Source organism: Sceloporus occidentalis, unplaced genomic scaffold (assembly GCF_023333645.1).
Source record: "Sceloporus occidentalis isolate IW3139 unplaced genomic scaffold, rSceOcc1.0.p SCAF_20, whole genome shotgun sequence".
NCBI classification, from domain to species: domain Eukaryota; kingdom Metazoa; phylum Chordata; class Lepidosauria; order Squamata; family Phrynosomatidae; genus Sceloporus; species Sceloporus occidentalis.
Window position 1 is genome coordinate 2,469,554 of NW_028317000.1, and position 19,224 is coordinate 2,488,777.

The window sequence follows — 19,224 nt, forward strand, 5'->3', positions numbered from 1 at the left end:
GGCGGTGTCTTGGTCAAATAGCTTCCATCTTCCCTCACTTCACCATGGCACTCACTGGGGCAAAGCATGACAAGGAGTTAACTGTGTTAAGATGACTCTGTTAGGCTTCGCCCAGATCAGTGCCCAGACAAAGCAAGGGAAGGTGGAAGCCATTTGACCAAAAGCTTTCCAGCCAAAGCACTGCTGAACGACTAGGGCTCATTATTCCTCCTCCTCCCTTCACTGTTTACGATCAGAAGTGTTTATAGTGAGTAAGGGGGGGGGGGGGGGAGTAGATTGCACTACTACACAATGGTGCTGTAAGGTCAAGATAGAATCACCCCATGTACACCACCTTAAGTTTTTCGGCAAAAACATGGACACAAATGTGACCATTAAATTATATTTTTATCTACCTTGCATAATAGCCAGTCTAAAAGTATTGCATAAGGTGACTGAAACAGCTTAATATACAAACCCCACAGTCTCCTAGTGCTGCACTGCATCCGCCAGAGCAGCTGCCAGCACATACTACCACCACCACCATCGCCTCCACACACACACACCGGCTCATCCCTCCCAATACTAATCCCTCTGTCTGCACACTGCCTGTCCCATGTGTTTGTGCATCTATGTATGTATGTCTCTGAACCAGTGGTGATCTGAGCATTGGACTATGATTCTGAATACTGGGTGACCTTGGGCAAGTCATACTCTTTCAGCCTCAGAGGATGGCAATGGCAAACCCCCTCTGAAGAAACTTGCCTTGAAAACCTTGTAGTAGGCTTACTTTAGAGTTGCCATAAGTCAGAAACAACTTGAAGGCACACAACAAAAACAATGTCTGGAGACATTTTTAAAGTTTCTTTGCTTACTCATGATAGTGGGTGGTTAGATTGACAGAAAATACTATTGGTTAATAGGGTTAAATGCATCTGGGAAGGAGAAATAAAGCAGAGACACCACGTTAGTGTAACCGAATATAACCCAATACAGCAATCCCATGGAACTGGTGGGACACTCCCATTTGCCCTTAAGTGAGTCCTAGGGAGGGAGGGAGGGTGGGGTGTCAATACATATTTGGTGCAGATTATAACTGTTAAATGTGATGCCAAAAAGGAGCTATACTGGTGTAACACACTGTGAACCTGAATTATTTTACTAGTGAGGATACAACCTCACTAAGCAGGTCTTAGTCTGGCTAATCTCTGGATGGGTGACTTTGAATCATGTTTGGTGCTCTTGGGTTTTTTAGAGGAAGGGCAGGATACAAATGTAATGAAGAGATTATGTTGTTCATATCTTCCAAAATTCATCTCCACTGAACCACTGTAAATGACTTATTTATAGCTCTCCTGCTGGTTGTTGTTATCTTGAGTTATTTTTGTCTTTTGCATTTGGAATTGTTTGTTATTAATGTACCATTTCTTCCTAATATTTGTGAGAGGAAGTCTTTGGTGCAGATTTATGTGCATAAGAAGACCTCCTCCTTTTGCCCCTTAAACATCTTTTCTCTACAGACAGTTATCAATGTGATCTTCTTTTTCAGAGAAAGCCTCGAACTTTACTAAATCCAGCACCCACCTCCCCTACAACCAGTACTCCTGAACCTGACACTAGTACAGTGCCACAAGATGCAGCTACTATCCCCAGCTCTGCTATGCAGGCTCCTACAGGTAAGGAATGGAATCCTTTCTTCCATCTGGAATTACTATATTGACCTAGAGAGCCAGATCTACTCAGGGCATGTTCAAAGTATACAGTGAGGTAAGACTAAGGCACCAACAGTACAAGTTTTGCTTTGTTGATAACACATAAATATAAAAGGATGAACAGAAAATACAAAATACAGTTTTTTCATATCCCTTTAACTGAATATTAGCACAGACTCAAACAGTGTCATTCCTGTGGTTGGTGTCACCAAGTATATTTGGGGACAGAAGGGAGGCAGTGGGGGGGGGTAGTGGACTGCCCTGCTGCTCTCCCTCTTCATGCCTTGCTTGTCTGCTCCCTCTGCTGGCTCACCACAGCCTGGAAAACTGCTGATTGGGGCTGGGCTGCTATAGCCTCCTAATGACTGTTAGGCGCATAATTGCTTAGTGTTACATATAGAGTCATAGAATCATAAAATTTTAGAGTTGGAAGAGACCACAAGAGACATACAGTCCAACCCCATTCTGCCATTCAGGAACTCTCAATCAAAGCATACCCGACCTCTAAGGAAGGAGACTCCACTAGACTCCGAAGGAGAAGTGTGTTCCACTGTCGAACAGCCCTTACTGTCAGGAAGTTCCTCCTAATATTGAGGTGGAATCTCTTTTCCTGGAGCTTGCATCCATTGCTCTGGGTCCTGTTCTCTGGAGCAGCAGAAAACAAGCTTGCTCCCTCCTCAATATGATATCCCTTCAAATATTTAAACAGGGCTTTCATATCACCTCTTAACCTTCTCTTCTCCAGGTGGGGCCTGACCAAAGCAGAATAGAGTGGCACTATTACTTCCTTTGATCTAGACACTATACTTCTATTGGTGCAGCCTAAAATCGCATTGGCCTCTTTAGCTGCCGCATCGTACTGTTGACTCATGTTCAATTTGTGGTCTACTTGGACTCCTAGATCCCTTTCACACAAATAAGTCTCTCATTCAGCCAGGTGTCTCCCATAATCCTATATCTGTTCATTTCATTTTTCCTCCCTAAGTGCAGTACCTTACATTTCTTTGTGTTGAATTTCATTTGTTAGCTTTGGCTCAGCTTTCTAGTCTATTCAGGTCATTTTGAATATTGATCCTGTCCTCTGGGGTATTAGCTATTCTTCCTAATTTGGTGTCATCTGCAAATTTGATAAGTATGCCCCCAATTTTCTCCTGCAAGTCATTGATAAAGATGTTGAATAGCCCTGGGCCCAGGACAGAGCCCCACTGGACACCCCACTGGTCACTTCTCTCCAGGATGAAAAGGAGCCAGTGTTGAGCACCCTCTGGGTCCACTCACTTTTTGATTGATTTATTGACTTAAATTATTTCCGCATCTCTTCCAGCCCACAAGGGTTCCTGAGGTGATGAGCAAAGAAAAACCAGTTAAAACAGCGCAAAGATAATTTTTTTAAAAAAATGCATTACAGTACTCTAAAAACTCCTTAAAACAGTCTAAAAATAATATTAGAATACAGTTTCAAAACAGTTAAAATATCAATTGCTCTGCTAGATGTTAACATAGGTCCAAAACACACTGCAGAAATAATCCAGTTTGAGTTTGCTTTAACTGCCTTAGATCAGTGCTAGGGAATTGTAGTTTATTGTGGCACCAGAGCTCTCTGACAGAGAAGGCTAAATGTCTCACATAACTACAGTTCCCAGAATTCCCTAGCATTGAGCCAGGGCAGTTAAATCCATCTCAAACTGGGTTATTTCTACAGTGTGTTTTGGACCATAGTTCACTTAGGCCCAAAACAGACAAGCCAAAAGCAACTGCTTTGGTCCAATCTGAGCCCATGGCATTGAGGTTATGCATGCCTCTGGATTGGGCTGAAACTGCCACAAAAGGAGTGCAAAAAAAGTGCTCCTTGCCAGTGGACCCTGGTGGTAGCCAGCCTCAGGACCAAGCTGTCTGGTTGCTATGTTCCCACAATGCTCAGGGTGCTCTTGTGGTTGGAGCGGCCGCTCTAAGCTGCCCATCTGCTGGAGGCCTAAGTGCCAGATGGGCCTTCCGGTTCTTTGGCAAGCACTGACATTTTCCCTTCTGAAGTCAAAGATTACTCCCAGGTGGGGTTTATATTCCCCAGCAGGGTTTACTTTCTAAAAGCTTTAAGATGATACTCAGAGGCATGGGAGGGATTTAGTACAGCCCTCTCTTCCTTCTGTCCTGAGACTGACAGAGAAACAAGATTTCTCCTCTCAGACACAGCTTCTTATCAACACCAAGGACTAGCTCAGTCATCCTGGCTGCATCTCTGTTAATCTTTAAGCATTCCATCCTTTTTACTAAGTAGCTTGTGCAAAGTACAAGGAAGCACTGAAACATGGGCTTTAAAGCAAACTGGTATGCGTATGTGCGTGTGCAAAAGACGTATCCGATAAATGAGAACCCCAGTTATGAATGAACCTTTTTCCATTGTTGCCACAAGCAGAACTCATAGCACTAAGCAGTGGCAATCATAAATGATATATTAACCATGTTCCCCTTGGTCATGTTGACTCCCCCTGCCCCAAGATGTGCCTTCATGGGAGGCAGCACTTTTAAGAGCCAGCCATGACCCATTTTAGATTTCCCAAAACAAATAGCTAATGTAGGCATGCGTAGATCTCTCTGCCCCTGCCACTGTCTTTCAGTCACCATTTTATTTTGGGTCTGGAAAGGATTCATGTTGTCTCTGTTGTTATTGTTATTATATTTATTTCTACCTTACTTTCCCCCCAAAATTGCCACACAAAGTGGCTTACAAATTAAAAAGAATACAATTAAAAATGTACAAAAATATTGCAGTTGTTTAGCAGTCTGAGGACAGCACCTAAGACCCTTCTTTTTTTTATCCAGAATGCCAGCTATGGAGAATTTGTGGATATAAGCCCAGGGCAGACCAGCGCTTTGCACTAGCCTGGGGCCGAAAGTAGAGCTCGGGAGAGCGGAGCGTCCGCACTCCCAAGCCCTACTGCGTGTCGTGGGCTCCATCTTGGCGCGTTACCATTTACATGATGCGTGCAATGATGACATGGCTCGACAGCACATCCAAACATCAGAGCACACGAGAGACATTACAGCGCCGCTCCAGGGCACTTATGGCACCTTGGCAGCAGCAGAGAAAGGGGCCGCATTTTGCGGCTCCTTTTTGGAGCAGATCATGGCCGCACCATCCGGTTGCTGTGGCAACGATCCGGGGGAGGAAGGGGCTAATCTTCCAATCTGTATAGGCCCATAGTTTCCAGTAGTTACCTGCATGCTTGAAATTTTAATTAATTAATTAATTAATTAATTAACAGTCTCCCAATCAACAGGGCCTGAATTGTAGAATCATGGAGTTGGAAGAGACCACAAGGGCTAGCTATTTGTCTGGTTCCAATATTTAAAAACTGACACATTAAGCTATGTGAAGTCTCCTCTTTTGTGGTCTGAAGAAAGGATTGCTCAATATATATGATAGTAGAGTGTGGTTACCTGCAATGAAGTGTTGTCTTGAGACCAGAAAATTGCAAAGACAAAAGACTTTGGCTGATACTAGTGCAGTGATATTCAGCTGTGTGACTGTGGACTTGTGCTAATGTTGTTGCTGTCCTGTTGGTGATCAAGTGTGAAGCCCTCAGTAGCACACTAAGTTCTCTGATCTTAGCCACAAAACTCTAAACTTGCTTCCATGTGTGGTAAGATTAATTTTGCAGGAGAAGACTGCTATATTCTTGGATTTGGTTTTTCACTAATCTTTCTGATTTAAATAGCAGCATTTGGCAGATTGGATTATATTTTTAACAAAGACACGATCTGGGATAGTTCCAGATAAGGCTTTTATCATGCTATTGCTCTTGCTTATTTAGTGCAATTTATGGGAGCTCTAGATGGTAGTGTGCTCTACTCATAACCCTCCCTTGTTTTTCCACTAATTCTTCCATACCTTTTTCTTTCTGTGGAAAAGACATTATGAACAAAAATAAAGATAATAATGAAATGAGTAGTCTCTTCCAGTTGTTCGTGTGATTAGCTTCCTAGTCTTTAGCCTGCTTCCTTGACTGACACTGTTTTCAGTTATATAGATCTAAAGAGATGGCAGGTCTCAGCAATGAAAGATACATGGAAATAGCTATCATTTCTTCATATTAATTATGTAGGGCTTCTGTCTCTCCCCAACCCCTACTACAGTTTGTATTTACTTGAATAAAAATGGTGGCACTGGGCCTCACCTGGACAAGAAGAAAGTCCAACAACTCCCAGACCATTTTGGGCCAGCCAGAGCATCGGTGGTCCTGCAGCAGGCGGTCCAGGCGTGCATTGACTGCGCATATCACCAGAAAACGGTCTTCTCGTTCCTGAAGCAAGGCCACGGAGGCGAGGTCATTTCAGGTAAAAGGGTGCTTTGTGGTTTTCTTCTTTGTCTGTGTCAAAGGCAACTAACTAATTGTGATTTGGGGGCCACACACACACTGCATAACCCCCCCCCCCAATTTGTTTTTTTTTTTTTACTTGTCCTAAAATTCAAAAGTATCTTGCGTCTTCTAGAATGTGAGAGGAGGGCCGTTTTCCCACACACTCTGCTCTCTGCCCTTTAAGGCCTGCTAGAGATTTCCCTCACATGTTCAACCAGGAGGCAAACTAAAGTCATTGGGGTTTTTTCAAACATGGCATTTGGGGTTTGGAAGCCACATGCTACAGAAAAGCAGTTTGAGTACCCTTTGGGTTTAGTCAGTCAGCCAGTTACAAATCTATGTAGCATTTGCATTGTCTAGCCCACATTTTGCTAACTTTTTTTGCAAGGGTATCATGGGGGACCTTGTGAAAAGCCTTACTGAAATCAAGATATTCTATATCCACAGCATTCCCTTCATCTACCTTGCTTGTGATTCTGTCAAAAAGGGAGAGAAGATTAGTCTGTATTTATTCAAATAGCCAAGAGAAGTTTGATTTGTAGTCTCTGATACTCCTGAATATACTGAGAGTATCCAAAATGTTCTGAAATCATGAGATGCAAAATCAAGATTTGTAGATTTTCTTGTGTTATTTCAGAAGCAACATAATAAACTCATGAGTATTCTGGGATTCCCACCTCTCTACTCTGTGAGCAGAATGCTCCAAATGTCATGAAATCCCTAGACTCTGCGGTTTGTTCAGAAGCGTCCATACCTACTAACTTAAGGCCCAATACTTAGATTAATGAAAACCTGGACAAAAAGTACAAGTCCAGTATTTCATAAAGATGAATTTCAGGGGATATTGCACGTGATCTTTCAATCTCAGACCATCTCTGCTTTATTTTTACATTTGGTTTTGTTTCTTTCTTCCAACAGCTGTGTTTGATTGTGAGCAGCATACTCTGAATTTACCTGCAGTCAACAGTATTACCTATGTTCTCCGCTTCCTTGAGAAACTCTGCCACAACCTGCGCAGTGACAACCTCTTTGGAAACCAGCCTTTCACTCAGCACCATCTGCAGCACTCCCGCGAATATGAACATGACAGGTACCTACCAGGTAGGAGTTGGTATTAAAAAATCTTGGGATAATCTCTGCAGAATGAGAAGGTTCTGCAAGCAAAGTACCATGCCAGGGAAAAGCTAAGACCTTGGATATATCTGTGTCCCGGGCAGATGTATTCTTCCTGCTGGTTATTCATGTGTGCCATTCCTAAATCGGAAGCCAATTATTATTTTTATTTCCCCTGACAAATAACTGGATATGCTTATAGGGCCTTTCTCTGTAAGCACTAAGCATTTAAATGTTTTAAATTCTGTGCTCTAAACATTGCCTATTTATATGTTAAATGTATGTCTCAAATTTCCACCCAAAATTGACACTCAAGGCAGCTAGCAATTACGGTGATATCTGCAAAGCTTCTGGGACACACTCTTATTTGCATTTTTTGTAGTCTGCATTTCTTTGAACTTGGTTCAGAGGAGCAAATGTGACATGTTGAAAGCTGGGCTGTAGTGGAAAGTAATTAGGAAGATGCCTTTGGACCAGCCGAATGCTTGGCATAAGACAAATGTTGGGGCGACAGAGAGAAAACAAGGGAAGAGAGTTTAACTGTGTGAAAGCAGCAATTATCATGAAACAAGACACGGTAATTATGCATCAGATGAAATCTCTGGCTCTCTTTCACCATCTTCTCTCATGTAGTCCAACTATTCTGGCTTCTGAGACCAGCCACAAGAGATTATGTGATATTCAGAGGGCATCCAAAAAGTATTAATTGTGCTCATGTTTCTTGCTTACCTCAACTGTGCCATCAAAGCCTCAGATATCAGGGGCAAGCAAAATGTAGACTGTGGGTGCTTTGAGGGCTCCCTAGAATTTTTATTCTCTAAAAACTTGACACAATTTTGCTAGGAAACCAATAAATGCACTATAGTCAGTGAAAAAAAATGTGTGGTAGTCTTTACTATAGTATCATTAGTTCTTTCAGTTCAATAGAAAGAACCAGTATAATATTAATTAAACAATAATATGAGAACAGTTCTTGATATTCTGGAATACTTTGAACACCACAACGAACAAAAACTATCTTTGTTGTTGCTGAAAAAGTGTTGGACAAGGTAAGCTGGATTTTCATGCAGGAAGTTACCCGAAGGATGAATTGGGAGAAAGATTTGAGAAGTGGATTCAAGCGATATAAAGATGAGAACGTGCAAATAATAATAAATGAGGAGAAATCCTGTGAAGGAAAGATGTAGCCTTGGCTTTATGTTTTATTCTTCTTTGTCCTTTGTTCCTCAGATTCAGCTGCAGCCAGGTCATGCAGGTTTTTTTCCTTTATAATATTGTTAAAATTAGACCTTTTCTATTGGCTTCTACTGCTGAGACTTTAGTTCCTGCCCTAGTTATCTCCCACCTTGACCACTGCAGTCTTCTTTTGACGGGGCTCCCATTGTCTCACCTTAGTCCTCCGATTTCCATCCAACATTCTGCTGCTAAGATTATCTTTCTAGCTTGTCACTTTGATCATGTCACCCCACTTCTGGGATCTCTTCACTGGCTACCCATTCCTTTCAGGATTTGGTACAAGCCTCTTAACATTTAACGCTTTACACAACCTAGCTCTCCCTTAACTGTCAGTCCTTATTTCACCTCACCATCCTGCTTGCAATTTGCAGTCCAGGAGTCCAGGGCTTCTTATCCAGCCAAAGGTTTCTTCTTCCTTAGCTCGGCTTTGCCCTTTTTCACTTGGTGCACCATACTCCTGGGACTGCCTCCCTGAACATCTGTGGGCTATCTCTTCTCTTGCTAGTTTTAAAGCCATCAGAGGGAGAGTGAGGCCTGCCAGCTCCATCGGGCCTGGCCTGAACTAAGAAGAAGAGCCCTACCTCCAGGCCATCTGCCTTGGTCCAGGCCTCAGAGGGAGAGGCTAATGGATTGGACATAATAACTATACATCCCCATCCACAAAAAAGGAGACACAAAGGACTGCAGCAACTATAGGACCATAGCACTAATCTCCCATGCAAGCAAAATTATGCTCAAAATTCTGCAATATAGTCTCCAGCCAAAATGGAGAGAGAAACCCCAGAGGTCCAAGCAAGGTTCAAGAAAGGAAGAGGCACTAGGGACCACATTGAAAACATACGATGGCTAATAGAACACACCAGGGAATCCCAAAAGAAAACAAACATGTGCTTTATAGACTATAGCAAAGCTTTTGACTGAATAGATCATGAAAGACTATGGAATACTCTTAAAGACATGGGAATGCTAACACATCTGATAGTCCTAATGAGGAATCTGTACTCAGGACAAGAGGCTACTGTCAGAACAGAACACAGAGAAACAGAACAGTTCCCAACTGGCAAAAGGTCAGACAAGGGCTGCAACTTATCACTCTACCTGTTCAATTTATATGTACAACATATTATTAAAAAAACAGGCCTGTAGGAAGGAAAATAGGAGGAAGGAATGTCAACAATCTGAGATACACTGATGACACCATAATACTAGTGGAAAACCTCACAGACCTCAAACAACTACTAAGGAAGATCAAAGACGAAAGTGCAAAGACAGGCTTATTGTTGAACCATAAAGAAAACAAAATAATGACCAGAGGGAACTTACATAGATTTGAACTTGACAATGACGAAATGGTAATAGTAAAAAAGTTCTCATGCCTGGGATCAAACATTGATAGGAACAGGGACTGCAGACAAGAAATCAAAAGAAGATAAAGAATGGGAAGGCCAACTATGAAAGAACTAAAAAAGATCCTAAAATGCAAAGATATGCAACTCAGTACAAAAGTTAGATCATACAAGCCATTGTATTACCTATTACCATGTATGGAAATGAGAGCTAGATAGTTAAGAAAAAAGATAAGAAGAAAATCAATTCATTCCAGATGTGGTGCTGGAGAATAAAACGAGAGGAAGGCCACATGTGTGGCTCTGTTGAGGAGTTTGAGTTTGCAGGAGCTGGATAGAGCAGCAGAAAGTAGGGGTCTTGGAGATGTCTCCATCAGCAGTCGCCATGGGTTAAGACCAACACAAGGATGGTGAACAACGAACACCAAATGACATCTTATCACTTCAGCTGTTTCCATTTATTTTACACCTATATAGGTCTATTTTACATCTATATAACTTATGATAGACAGACGGCCAACAAAAAAATGCACAGCCTTTGAACACTTGACTAACCTGAAAAATAACTCCTGGCCCCACACTAGTTGCCTACATCTGCTATATTTTGTGTAAGAGTAAATAAATCATATTTAGCTCTAACTGAACTCATATGCTTTGATTTTTGACATAAACGATACTTAAGAAGAGCTAACTCATTTAATGTGAAAGTGAAGCCTAAAGATCCGGTCATCATTTCACATGTTCACAGCAAAAGATTTCCAGAATGTAACTCGGGAAGATTAGAAATTAAGATTTTATTCCATGCCTTGTCATACGTAGAATAGACCCACTGAAACCAGTGGGACTTCAATTATCCAAGACTAGTAAAAGGGACATTGATTTCAGGGAATGTATAAGACAAAAAGTGTGTCAGGATTGCAGGTGCCTAGTGCTATTGAACAAAAGGTGTTGTGCAGCAGTCCCATCTTTTCTTCCTAAATGGATTTTCATAAGAAAAGCATGGAAGTGATGGGGAGATTATGAATGATAGACAGGAAGATTACAAATGAAGATGAAGTCTAGACCTCAGGTAAAATTCCATGAATGAGGCAGGGCAGTTGTACAATAAAAGCCTTGTCTGGAGCTAGGCCTTTATGAGGAGCCTCTGTTTGTTTCCTTTTGTATTATAGTTCTCTCAGCTTTTGACTCCAGAATCTATGGCGCAATACATACAGGCAAAATGTAGCGTCGCGGCGGTAGCAGCAGTAGGGTTAGGGAGCGCACACCATTCAGACGCTCCCTAACCGTAGTACGTACTAGGGTTAGACTAGGATGTACTGGCAGCATCAAAATGGTGGCACCCTGTCTACATGGGCGCTGCCATTACAACATGATGGACGCATAGTGTCCGTACATTGCGTCGCACCTGCAATGTCATGAGTGTGGCATTTGCACACTCAGGCGTCGCAAGCGCGACGAAAAAAGAACCCACTTTTTGCAGGTTCTTTTTTCGCCAGCGGGAAGCCACTCAGTTTGTCTGCTGCGGATTCCCACCAGTGGAAAAGGAGGAGGCGGCAAACCGCCCTTTTTGGGCAGTCTGTATCCCACCTATACCTTGTTATTTAATTTATCTAAGCATAGCAGGAAAATTAATCTTCAAAACTAAAGCATCATGTGAAAAAAAGATACAACTCTATGGACTTTATCACACGGGGAAAGTCACAGGGAATCAGAGATTTAAACAGAGATTATCCCAGGCAAAACACGAATTCTCAATTAATATTTTCACATGCATCGCTCTTAAAGAGGCAATAAACAACAACAAATCACTTTTGGGATTTCCCCTGTGGATGATTTGTTGTTGTTTATTGCCGCTTTATTGTGTCTTTATTACCTCTTTAAGAGCACCATCATCGTCTGAAAATCTTAATTGTGAATTTGCATTTTGCCTGGGATAGTTGCTATTTAAACACCTGGTTTTGCCCAGTTTCCCTGTGCAGTCCTATGCTGCAGCTGCTTTAAAATGGGTACAGTGTGTGGTTTTGCATCTAAGCTTTCAAATAGTCATAGTAAAATAAAACAAAGTAGTAAAGTACTTTACCAGTAAAGTACTTCATTTTTGTACAGTTAACTCTTTTTATTTGCTTTACTTCTAGAATAAACATAGTACAAGTGAGGTTCAGCAGGAAACGAGAATTATTCAAGGTGTGAATGTATTTTTAGCTCACATAAACCCTTGAGTAAGATTTGTGTAGCCAGATTTGCCACAGAAGAGACACCATGGTTCATATAACTGTTTGCTCCTTTACCAAATAACGAAGGTCTTTGGGGCCATGCAGATAGAAATTAAGAAACATCTGCCAGAGAGAGACTGGCTCCTCTCCAGAAGCCTCAAGCCGATGCATTTCAATCTTATAACTGGAGATTGACGGCCCACTCTCCTTTTATGCCCACCTGTCAGGGGCTATTATTTTTTAAATCAAATTTATTCATATGGATTGATGGGTTGCCTGCCTCTCCTCAAGGGTCAAGGCAGGGCTATTTTTTGTTGGCTACTAGACGGATGTGATATCTGAAAGCTACTTAAAACCATGGTCAGGCATAGTTAGCCCAGCAATACTGACTCATAGCAGAATGGTGTTTGCAATCTGCACAATTAGAGCTGTCTGGAGGTGTCACAATTGTACTTACTATTCTCACGGCTGAAGTGGCTATTGGTTGCGCTGCTTGAAAAGCTTGGGCTAAAGGTAACTGAGTTTGTGAATCTCACTGAAGATTCTAAAAAGAGATGCAGAAGACCAGCCTCTCAGCAAGCCTGGACTATACACCTATACTTTATGTACCGATGAGTTCTTATTTTCTTTGAAAGGTTTAACACTTAGCTTTACAATGTTCTTATCACTTTATAAATAATACATTGTGCTACAGGTCAAAGACTGGCAGAAGCTCTGGCAATTAACTTCACTCTCTAAACTATATTAAAACAGCAACTTAATTTTCCTGAGTAAGACAGTACTTCTGAGAACCTCTTTAGAAAGTACCACTGCAGGCAGTTTAAAAGATAACCTTGAGAAACCATACAAACCAGATAATATCTCCAAATTGTCTGCGAGGAGCTGTTTTATCATCAGCCCTCTAGGTCTTTGTTGAGGGATACTTAAATGCTCCACAGAAAAATATCCATCTTTTTCAAAAACAGAAGAAATAAAGTAATTGCATTTTGAGAGGCTTGAATGATACACGCAACTGAAAAGTGCAATAATGGAAGACAGCATTGGAAATGTTCGCTATATTAATTACTTGCTTTATTGGGTGGCTTGATGATTCTGGTGGATGCTGTGTATTTTAGAGAGAAGTAATGCAGTTGCCAGTTTATGAGCCTCTGTGTGTTGTGGAAGGTATTTTAGACCTTAGGCAAAGCTGTTTCCCAGTAAAAAGCCTTGGTCCTAAGCAGGGCTTGTTCTCTCTTCCTAGACAGGATCATTCCGTTAGACGGCTCTCTACAGGGACCGGCCCTGGGTTCAAAGAGATACTCCCAAGAGTCCCCTCCATACAGTGCTCCTCTCTCCCCCAAGTTGCCAAAGAATGATCATCACCCTTTGGAAGGTGAGCACAGCATCATCTCCCCTGCTTTGCTGTAATACTCATATTGAAGTAGCATAGGTAGATAAAGCTATATCAAGATGTGTAACGTATTCATATGCATTATTCTTCCATCCTGCCATTTCTTATGTGAGGCTTATTCGGATGCTGTCTTCCTGCTTTTGGATGCCAAGGTCTTGAAAGTACAAACAGGATTACAGGGAAAGAATGAAGTGTATCACCTACTATACTGGACTGCCTGCTTGCTGCCTGATGCCTATATATACTCATACATTTCAATTATAGGAGTCACTCCTACAGCAACCAGACATTTGACCAGTTTGTTTCATTGATGCCAGGAAAGGGTAGTTCCTTCATCACTTTCAGGAATTGCTTGCTCCCTTGAAACGCAATATTTATTTTTCTCTTTTCTAATATACAGTAAAATTGTTCAAGTTATTTAATGCAGACAAAATACATTGTTAACTATATGACTTCTGTCTGCAGTCATTGCCATTGGGATTCCTTATCTGGTGAATCCGCTGCCTTCTTTGGCGTGAAGCTGTGCTTGTTATTCAGAGCAAGCATAGACAGAGCTTGGTCTTGAGCTGGCAAACAGCTCTACAGCCTTTTGGTTATAGTTATAGTAATAATAGATAGGTGTTCACTTCAATAAACCTTATCAGCTACCACTGATAAGATGGCCTCACAAGGCTGTTATCAAACCCATGGATAATTCTTGGTGGCTGTCAGCCCTGATGCCTGTCTGGAACCTCCATGTTCAGGGGCATTATTCCTTTGAATAGGATTTGGGGGCATCCATGCCCTATTTATGAGCTTCCTAAAACCATCCAGTTGAATTTGTTGTTGTTACTATTAACTTCCCTGGAGTTGGTGTGGCCCCATGCCAACCCTATGAGTAAGCCATCTCCAGGATGCCTTGTCCTCTCCTGCTCTGCTCCATTCCTGTAAATGTATAGCCATGGCCTGTTTGAGTCCATCCATCTAGCCTTTGGCCTTCTTCTCTTTCTACTTCCGTCCATCTGACCTAGTATTATTGTTTTCTCCAATGAACTGTGCCTTCTTATGGTTTTTCTGAAATACGACAGCCTCAGTTTTGCCATCTTGGCTTCCAAGGAGATTTCTGACTTGATCTGCGCTGGGACCCATTGGTTTGTCTTTTTGGCCATCATGAGATCCTCTTCTCCAGCATCACATCTCAAAGGAATTTATTTTCTTCCTATCTTCTTTCTAAACTGCCCAGCTCTCGCATCCATTCATGGCAATAGGGAACACAGTGGTTTGTATGATTCTAACATTTTTGCCGTGTGGTATATCTTTCTGTTTTAGAATCTTTTCTAGTTCTTTCCTAGCCGTTCTCCCTGTTCTTCTTCTGATTTCCTGGCTGAAGTCCCCATTTCTATCAGTGTTTGATCCCAGGTATGAGAACCCTTTTGCCACTTCTATTTCTTCATGTCTGGGTTGAATTTGTTAAGATTGTCCGTTGTCGTTATTTTTGTTTACTTTATGTTCAACAGGAGGCCTGCCTTTGCGCTTCTTTCCTTGATCTTCCTTAGCGGTTGTTCCAGGCCTGGGAGGTTTTCTGCTCGTCCCCAATGGTGGTGCATGTGTGAGGCTGGGCTGCCATTGAGAACAAAGGGATGAGTGGGTGGGCTGTGTGGCAGGGGTCCATGTAGGACTCCCACCGGGCCGACAGGAGGGCAGTGGTGCGCATGGAGAGGGACAGGCCAAGCTCTGCACTTCCCTCTGTGTCACAGTGCACCCTGGAAGCCTGCTCCTCCTTGCTCTCCTCCAGCGGCAGCAGCCACTGAAACCACCTGGATCCCCCTCCGGCAGAGGCCTCCTCCGAAGGGAGGAGGAAGGAATAATGGCAGTCCTCCCCACTGCCACTGCCACCCCCCTTGAAAATCCCCTCCTTGTAAATGACACATCGCCTTCTTAAAGAACACTTTGTGCGCTGATGTCTCCAGCAATATATCATAACTTGTTTATATCTGTATTTCTTCCAAACCCTCGATAACTATTTCCTCACACAGTGGTTATTAAAACCACTGTTATTTTTGTTATAATATTAAGTTTGATCTTTCTATTTGTAGAAATCTCTTATCTCTTAAATAAATCCACTCTTTAGTCCATATTAGACAACTGGCATCATCATATAATTTTAGGTTTGGAACATACAAACCACTTCTCTTGTAAAACTTTGAATCTTACTCTGGGCTTTTTCTTCAACCAAAGAAAAGATAGGTCTTTTTGCCAGTCTCTGACTGAAAGCTTGAGTTTCATTTTCTCTGGCTCTTCCTCTTCTGTGGTTTTTTGGGGCTATGTGGCCATGTTCCTCTTCAGTTACAGAGGGATTTGGGTCTGTTTCCTGTTCATCCATATTATGTTGTTCTTCTCCCATTTTGTTTCCAAAGTTTTTCTTAAATCTTTTCCAAAAATCTTTGGCTTTATATATAGAATTTAATCTTACTCTTTTCTTTTTTTAGTTAAACGAAACACCTTCTGGAAGTGCCCATCTGTATTGAATCTTGTATTTCTTTAATTGTATCATCAAGTATTTGTAGAATTGGTGGCCTGTTCTTTTTTTTTAATAATCTCAAAGGTATGTCCTTTAAAAAAAAAACTTAACCCTTTCTTCTGAAGTGGCTGAATTTCTGCTATAATAGAAAGTTATAGAAAGATGGAGTCACCATGGTCAGCAAGGAAATAGTTTTTAGAGTGAGGCGTAGAAAATTAGAGCAAAGGAGTAGAGAGTGCATCTTGACCTGGTAGGAAGCTGGCACCAGCTAACAGACATAACACACATCTTAGATAACAGAGACGTCTGTTGAAGGCTAAAGGAAGACTACTGGATAGCTAAAGGGAGGGGTAAGGAGTAAAGAATGCAATTTTAATGTATGCATAAATCTCTGTCCTGATTGTAAGAATTCTATATGTTTTGATTATAAACTAGCCAATAAGGTGTACTGAAGAAGCTTCTTTGTCTAAAATAGTATAAAAAGAGCCATTTTGTTTTATTTCTTTGCCTCAGTCACTGGAGTGATAATTCCACTGAGGACATTATTCTTTTACCGGTGTTATGAATAAACTTTGGAATTTTCAGCATTCTGGATCCTCTGTTGATTCCTGTTTCGTCAAGACCAGGTTCCTAAGAGTTCCCATGTTGTTATTATAAAATTGAGATTTTTCTATTATACTTCCTTCTTCACTCCATTCTCCTCTTCAGTGGTTCATCCCTCTGCTTGTCTCCTAACTTTCTTCAAACCTTAAATAATAGAATCATAGAGTTGGAAGAGACCACAAGGGCCATCCAGTCCAACCCCCTTCTGCCATACAGGAAATCACAATCAAACTATCACCGACAGATGGCCATCCAACCTCTGTTTGAAGACCTCTAAGAAAGGAGACTCCACTACACTCCGAGGAAGGAGTGTGTTCCACTGTTGAAAGATTCATACTGTCAGGAGGTTCCTCCTGAAGTTGAGGTGGGATCTTTTTTTCTGTAGCTTCCATCCATTGTTCTGGGTCATATTCTCTGGAGCAGCAGAAAACAAGCTTGCTCCATCCTCAATGTGACAGCCTTTCAAATACTTATACAAGGCTGTCATATCACCTCTTAGCCATCTCTTCTCCAAGCTAAACATACCCAGCTCCATAAGTCTTTTCTCATAAGGCATGCTTTCCAGACCCTTCACCATTTTATTCACCCTCCTTTGGACACGCTCCAATTTGTCAGCATCCTTTTTGAATTGTGGAGCCCAGAACTGGACACAGTATTCCAGGTGAGGCCTAACCTAAACAGAATAGAATGGCACTATTATTTCCATCGATCTAGACTCTATTGATGAAGCCTGGAATCTCATTGACTTTTTAGCTGCTGCTTTGTAGTAATAGAGGGGTATAACCTTATGAAGAGAAATAGGCCAAACAGGAAAGGAGGAGGAATAGCATTGTATGTCAGGGATGTTTACACCAGTGAAAAGATCCAGGACATCAATCATGGAAGCGAGATGTAGAACATCCGGATTAAAATTAAAGGAGAGAGAAACTACAGGGATATTATTACAGTCCGTCCTCGCCTTACGCGGGGGATCTGTTCCGGATCCCTCCGTGTAAGGCGAATTCCGCCTATGCTCGAGCGCCATTGGAAACAATGGGGCTTGTGCGTGGCGGCGCGGGTGCGCGCCTGGCACAACAGGCGCACACACCCATTCAATTGAATGGGACGCGCTGCCCCTTCCCCCCTGCGCGCGGGCCGTGGCTTGAGCACATACGCTCAAGTCCGCGAATGGCGCGCCCGCATATGGCGCGGGCGCACTGTATATGAGTCTACTACAGACCCCCAAGACAGACTGAGGAACTGGATGATGCCTTTCTAGAATAGATGACTACACACTCAGAAAGGAGAGATGTAGTGGTGATGGGTGACTTCAACTATCCTGATATTTGCCTGAAATCAAACTCAGCCAAATCTTCAAGATCTAGCGAATTCCTCACTTACCTGGATGACAATTTCATTGTCCAAAAGGTGGAAGAGCAAAAAGGGGTTCAGTCACTTTAAATCTGATCCTAACCAACAAGGATGACTTGGTTAATGGAGTGCAAATGGTGGGATCCTTAGGTGAGTGATCACCAGGCATAGTCAGGCCCACATTTGAGACTTTAGGAGAGCTAATTTCAGTAACCCTAGGGAAATACTAGGGGCGATCTTGTGGTCCGAAATGCTAAAAGAGAAGGGAGTTCAGGATGGATGGGAGTTTCTTAAAAGGGAGATACTGAAGGCACAATTTCAAACAGTTCCAGTGAGGAAGAAAAATGGGAGATGTCTCAAGAAACCAGGATAGATGACTAAGGACCTTTCAACTGAACTAAGTTTTAAATGGAGCATGTATAAGAAATGGAAAAAGGGGGAAATCACGAAAAAGGAATTCAGAGAAATAGCAGGCATGTTTTGGGGTAAAGTCAGAAAAGCTAAAGCGCAGAATGAACTCTGGCTTGCTAGAGAGGTTAAGAACAATAAAAAGGGCTTTTTTGGATATGTCCACAGCAAAAGGAAGAAGAAGGAAACAGTAGGGCTACTGCGTGGAGAAGATGGCAAAATGCTAACAGGGGACAGAGAAAAGGCAGAATTACTCAACACCTTCTTTGCCTCAATCTTCTCAGAAAAGGAAAAGGGAGCTCAACCAGAGGATAATGGAGCATAGGACAGAATAGGGAAATTTCAGCACAGAATAAGTAAAGAGATAGTAGAGGAACACCTTGTTAATCTAAATGAATTTAAGTCTCCGGGACCAGATGAACTACATCCAAGGGTATTAAAAGAACTGGCAAATGTAATATCGGAGCCATTGGCAATAATCTTTGAAAACTCCTGGAGGACAGGAGAAGTCCCAGCAGACTGGAGGAGGGTAAACGTCCCCATCTTCAAAAAGAAGAAGAAGAGGATCCCAACAATTATCATCCAGTTAGTCTGACATCAATACCAGGAAAGGCCCTAGAGCAGTGATGGCGGGACTTCCTCTGGCCCTGGATTCAGGGGAGGAGGAAGAAGGGCATGTGTAGTGGCTCCTCCTGCCTTTCCTCTGCCCTTCTCCCAGCCTCCAGCCAGGGGCCAGAAAGGGCCCATGGGGCTTGGATCCTGTGTGGAAATAACTTGAACTCTCTTCCCTTCTTTCCAGTTTACTACAGTGGCCACACTTTTTGCTCTTTTCATTTGTTTGTTTCTCCACAAAGAATCCAAAAGGTGTTTGCTAGGAGAAGCGTTTTACTTTTTCACTGATCTTGGACACAGATAAAGAGCTAGGCTAGGTGTTGCTTTGCCCTCAGATTGATTTTCCTAGCTGCGGGTGTCAAGTAATGAAAATTTGTCACGGAGTGGCTTGTTTTGCCATATCA

The 19,224-nt window shown here is 42.2% G+C and overlaps 1 protein-coding gene across 5 annotated transcripts in view; it reads left to right on the forward strand.

Moving 5' to 3' along the window:
* LOC149301708 (polycomb protein SCMH1-like) overlaps positions 1-19,224 on the forward strand; it is an 83,695-nt gene that overhangs the window by 53,168 nt on the left and 11,303 nt on the right. For 4 of the 5 annotated variants that reach the window (XM_089482862.1, XM_089482863.1, XM_089482866.1 and 1 more), the window contains 4 exons: positions 1,529-1,655; positions 5,826-6,026; positions 6,968-7,150; positions 13,198-13,329. In XM_089482862.1, the coding sequence (XP_089338988.1) occupies positions 1,529-1,655; positions 5,826-6,026; positions 6,968-7,150; positions 13,198-13,329 (643 nt within the window). The remainder of the gene's footprint in view (positions 1-1,528; positions 1,656-5,825; positions 6,027-6,967; positions 7,151-13,197; positions 13,330-19,224) is intronic. The other variant, XM_089482864.1, reaches the window with a different exon arrangement.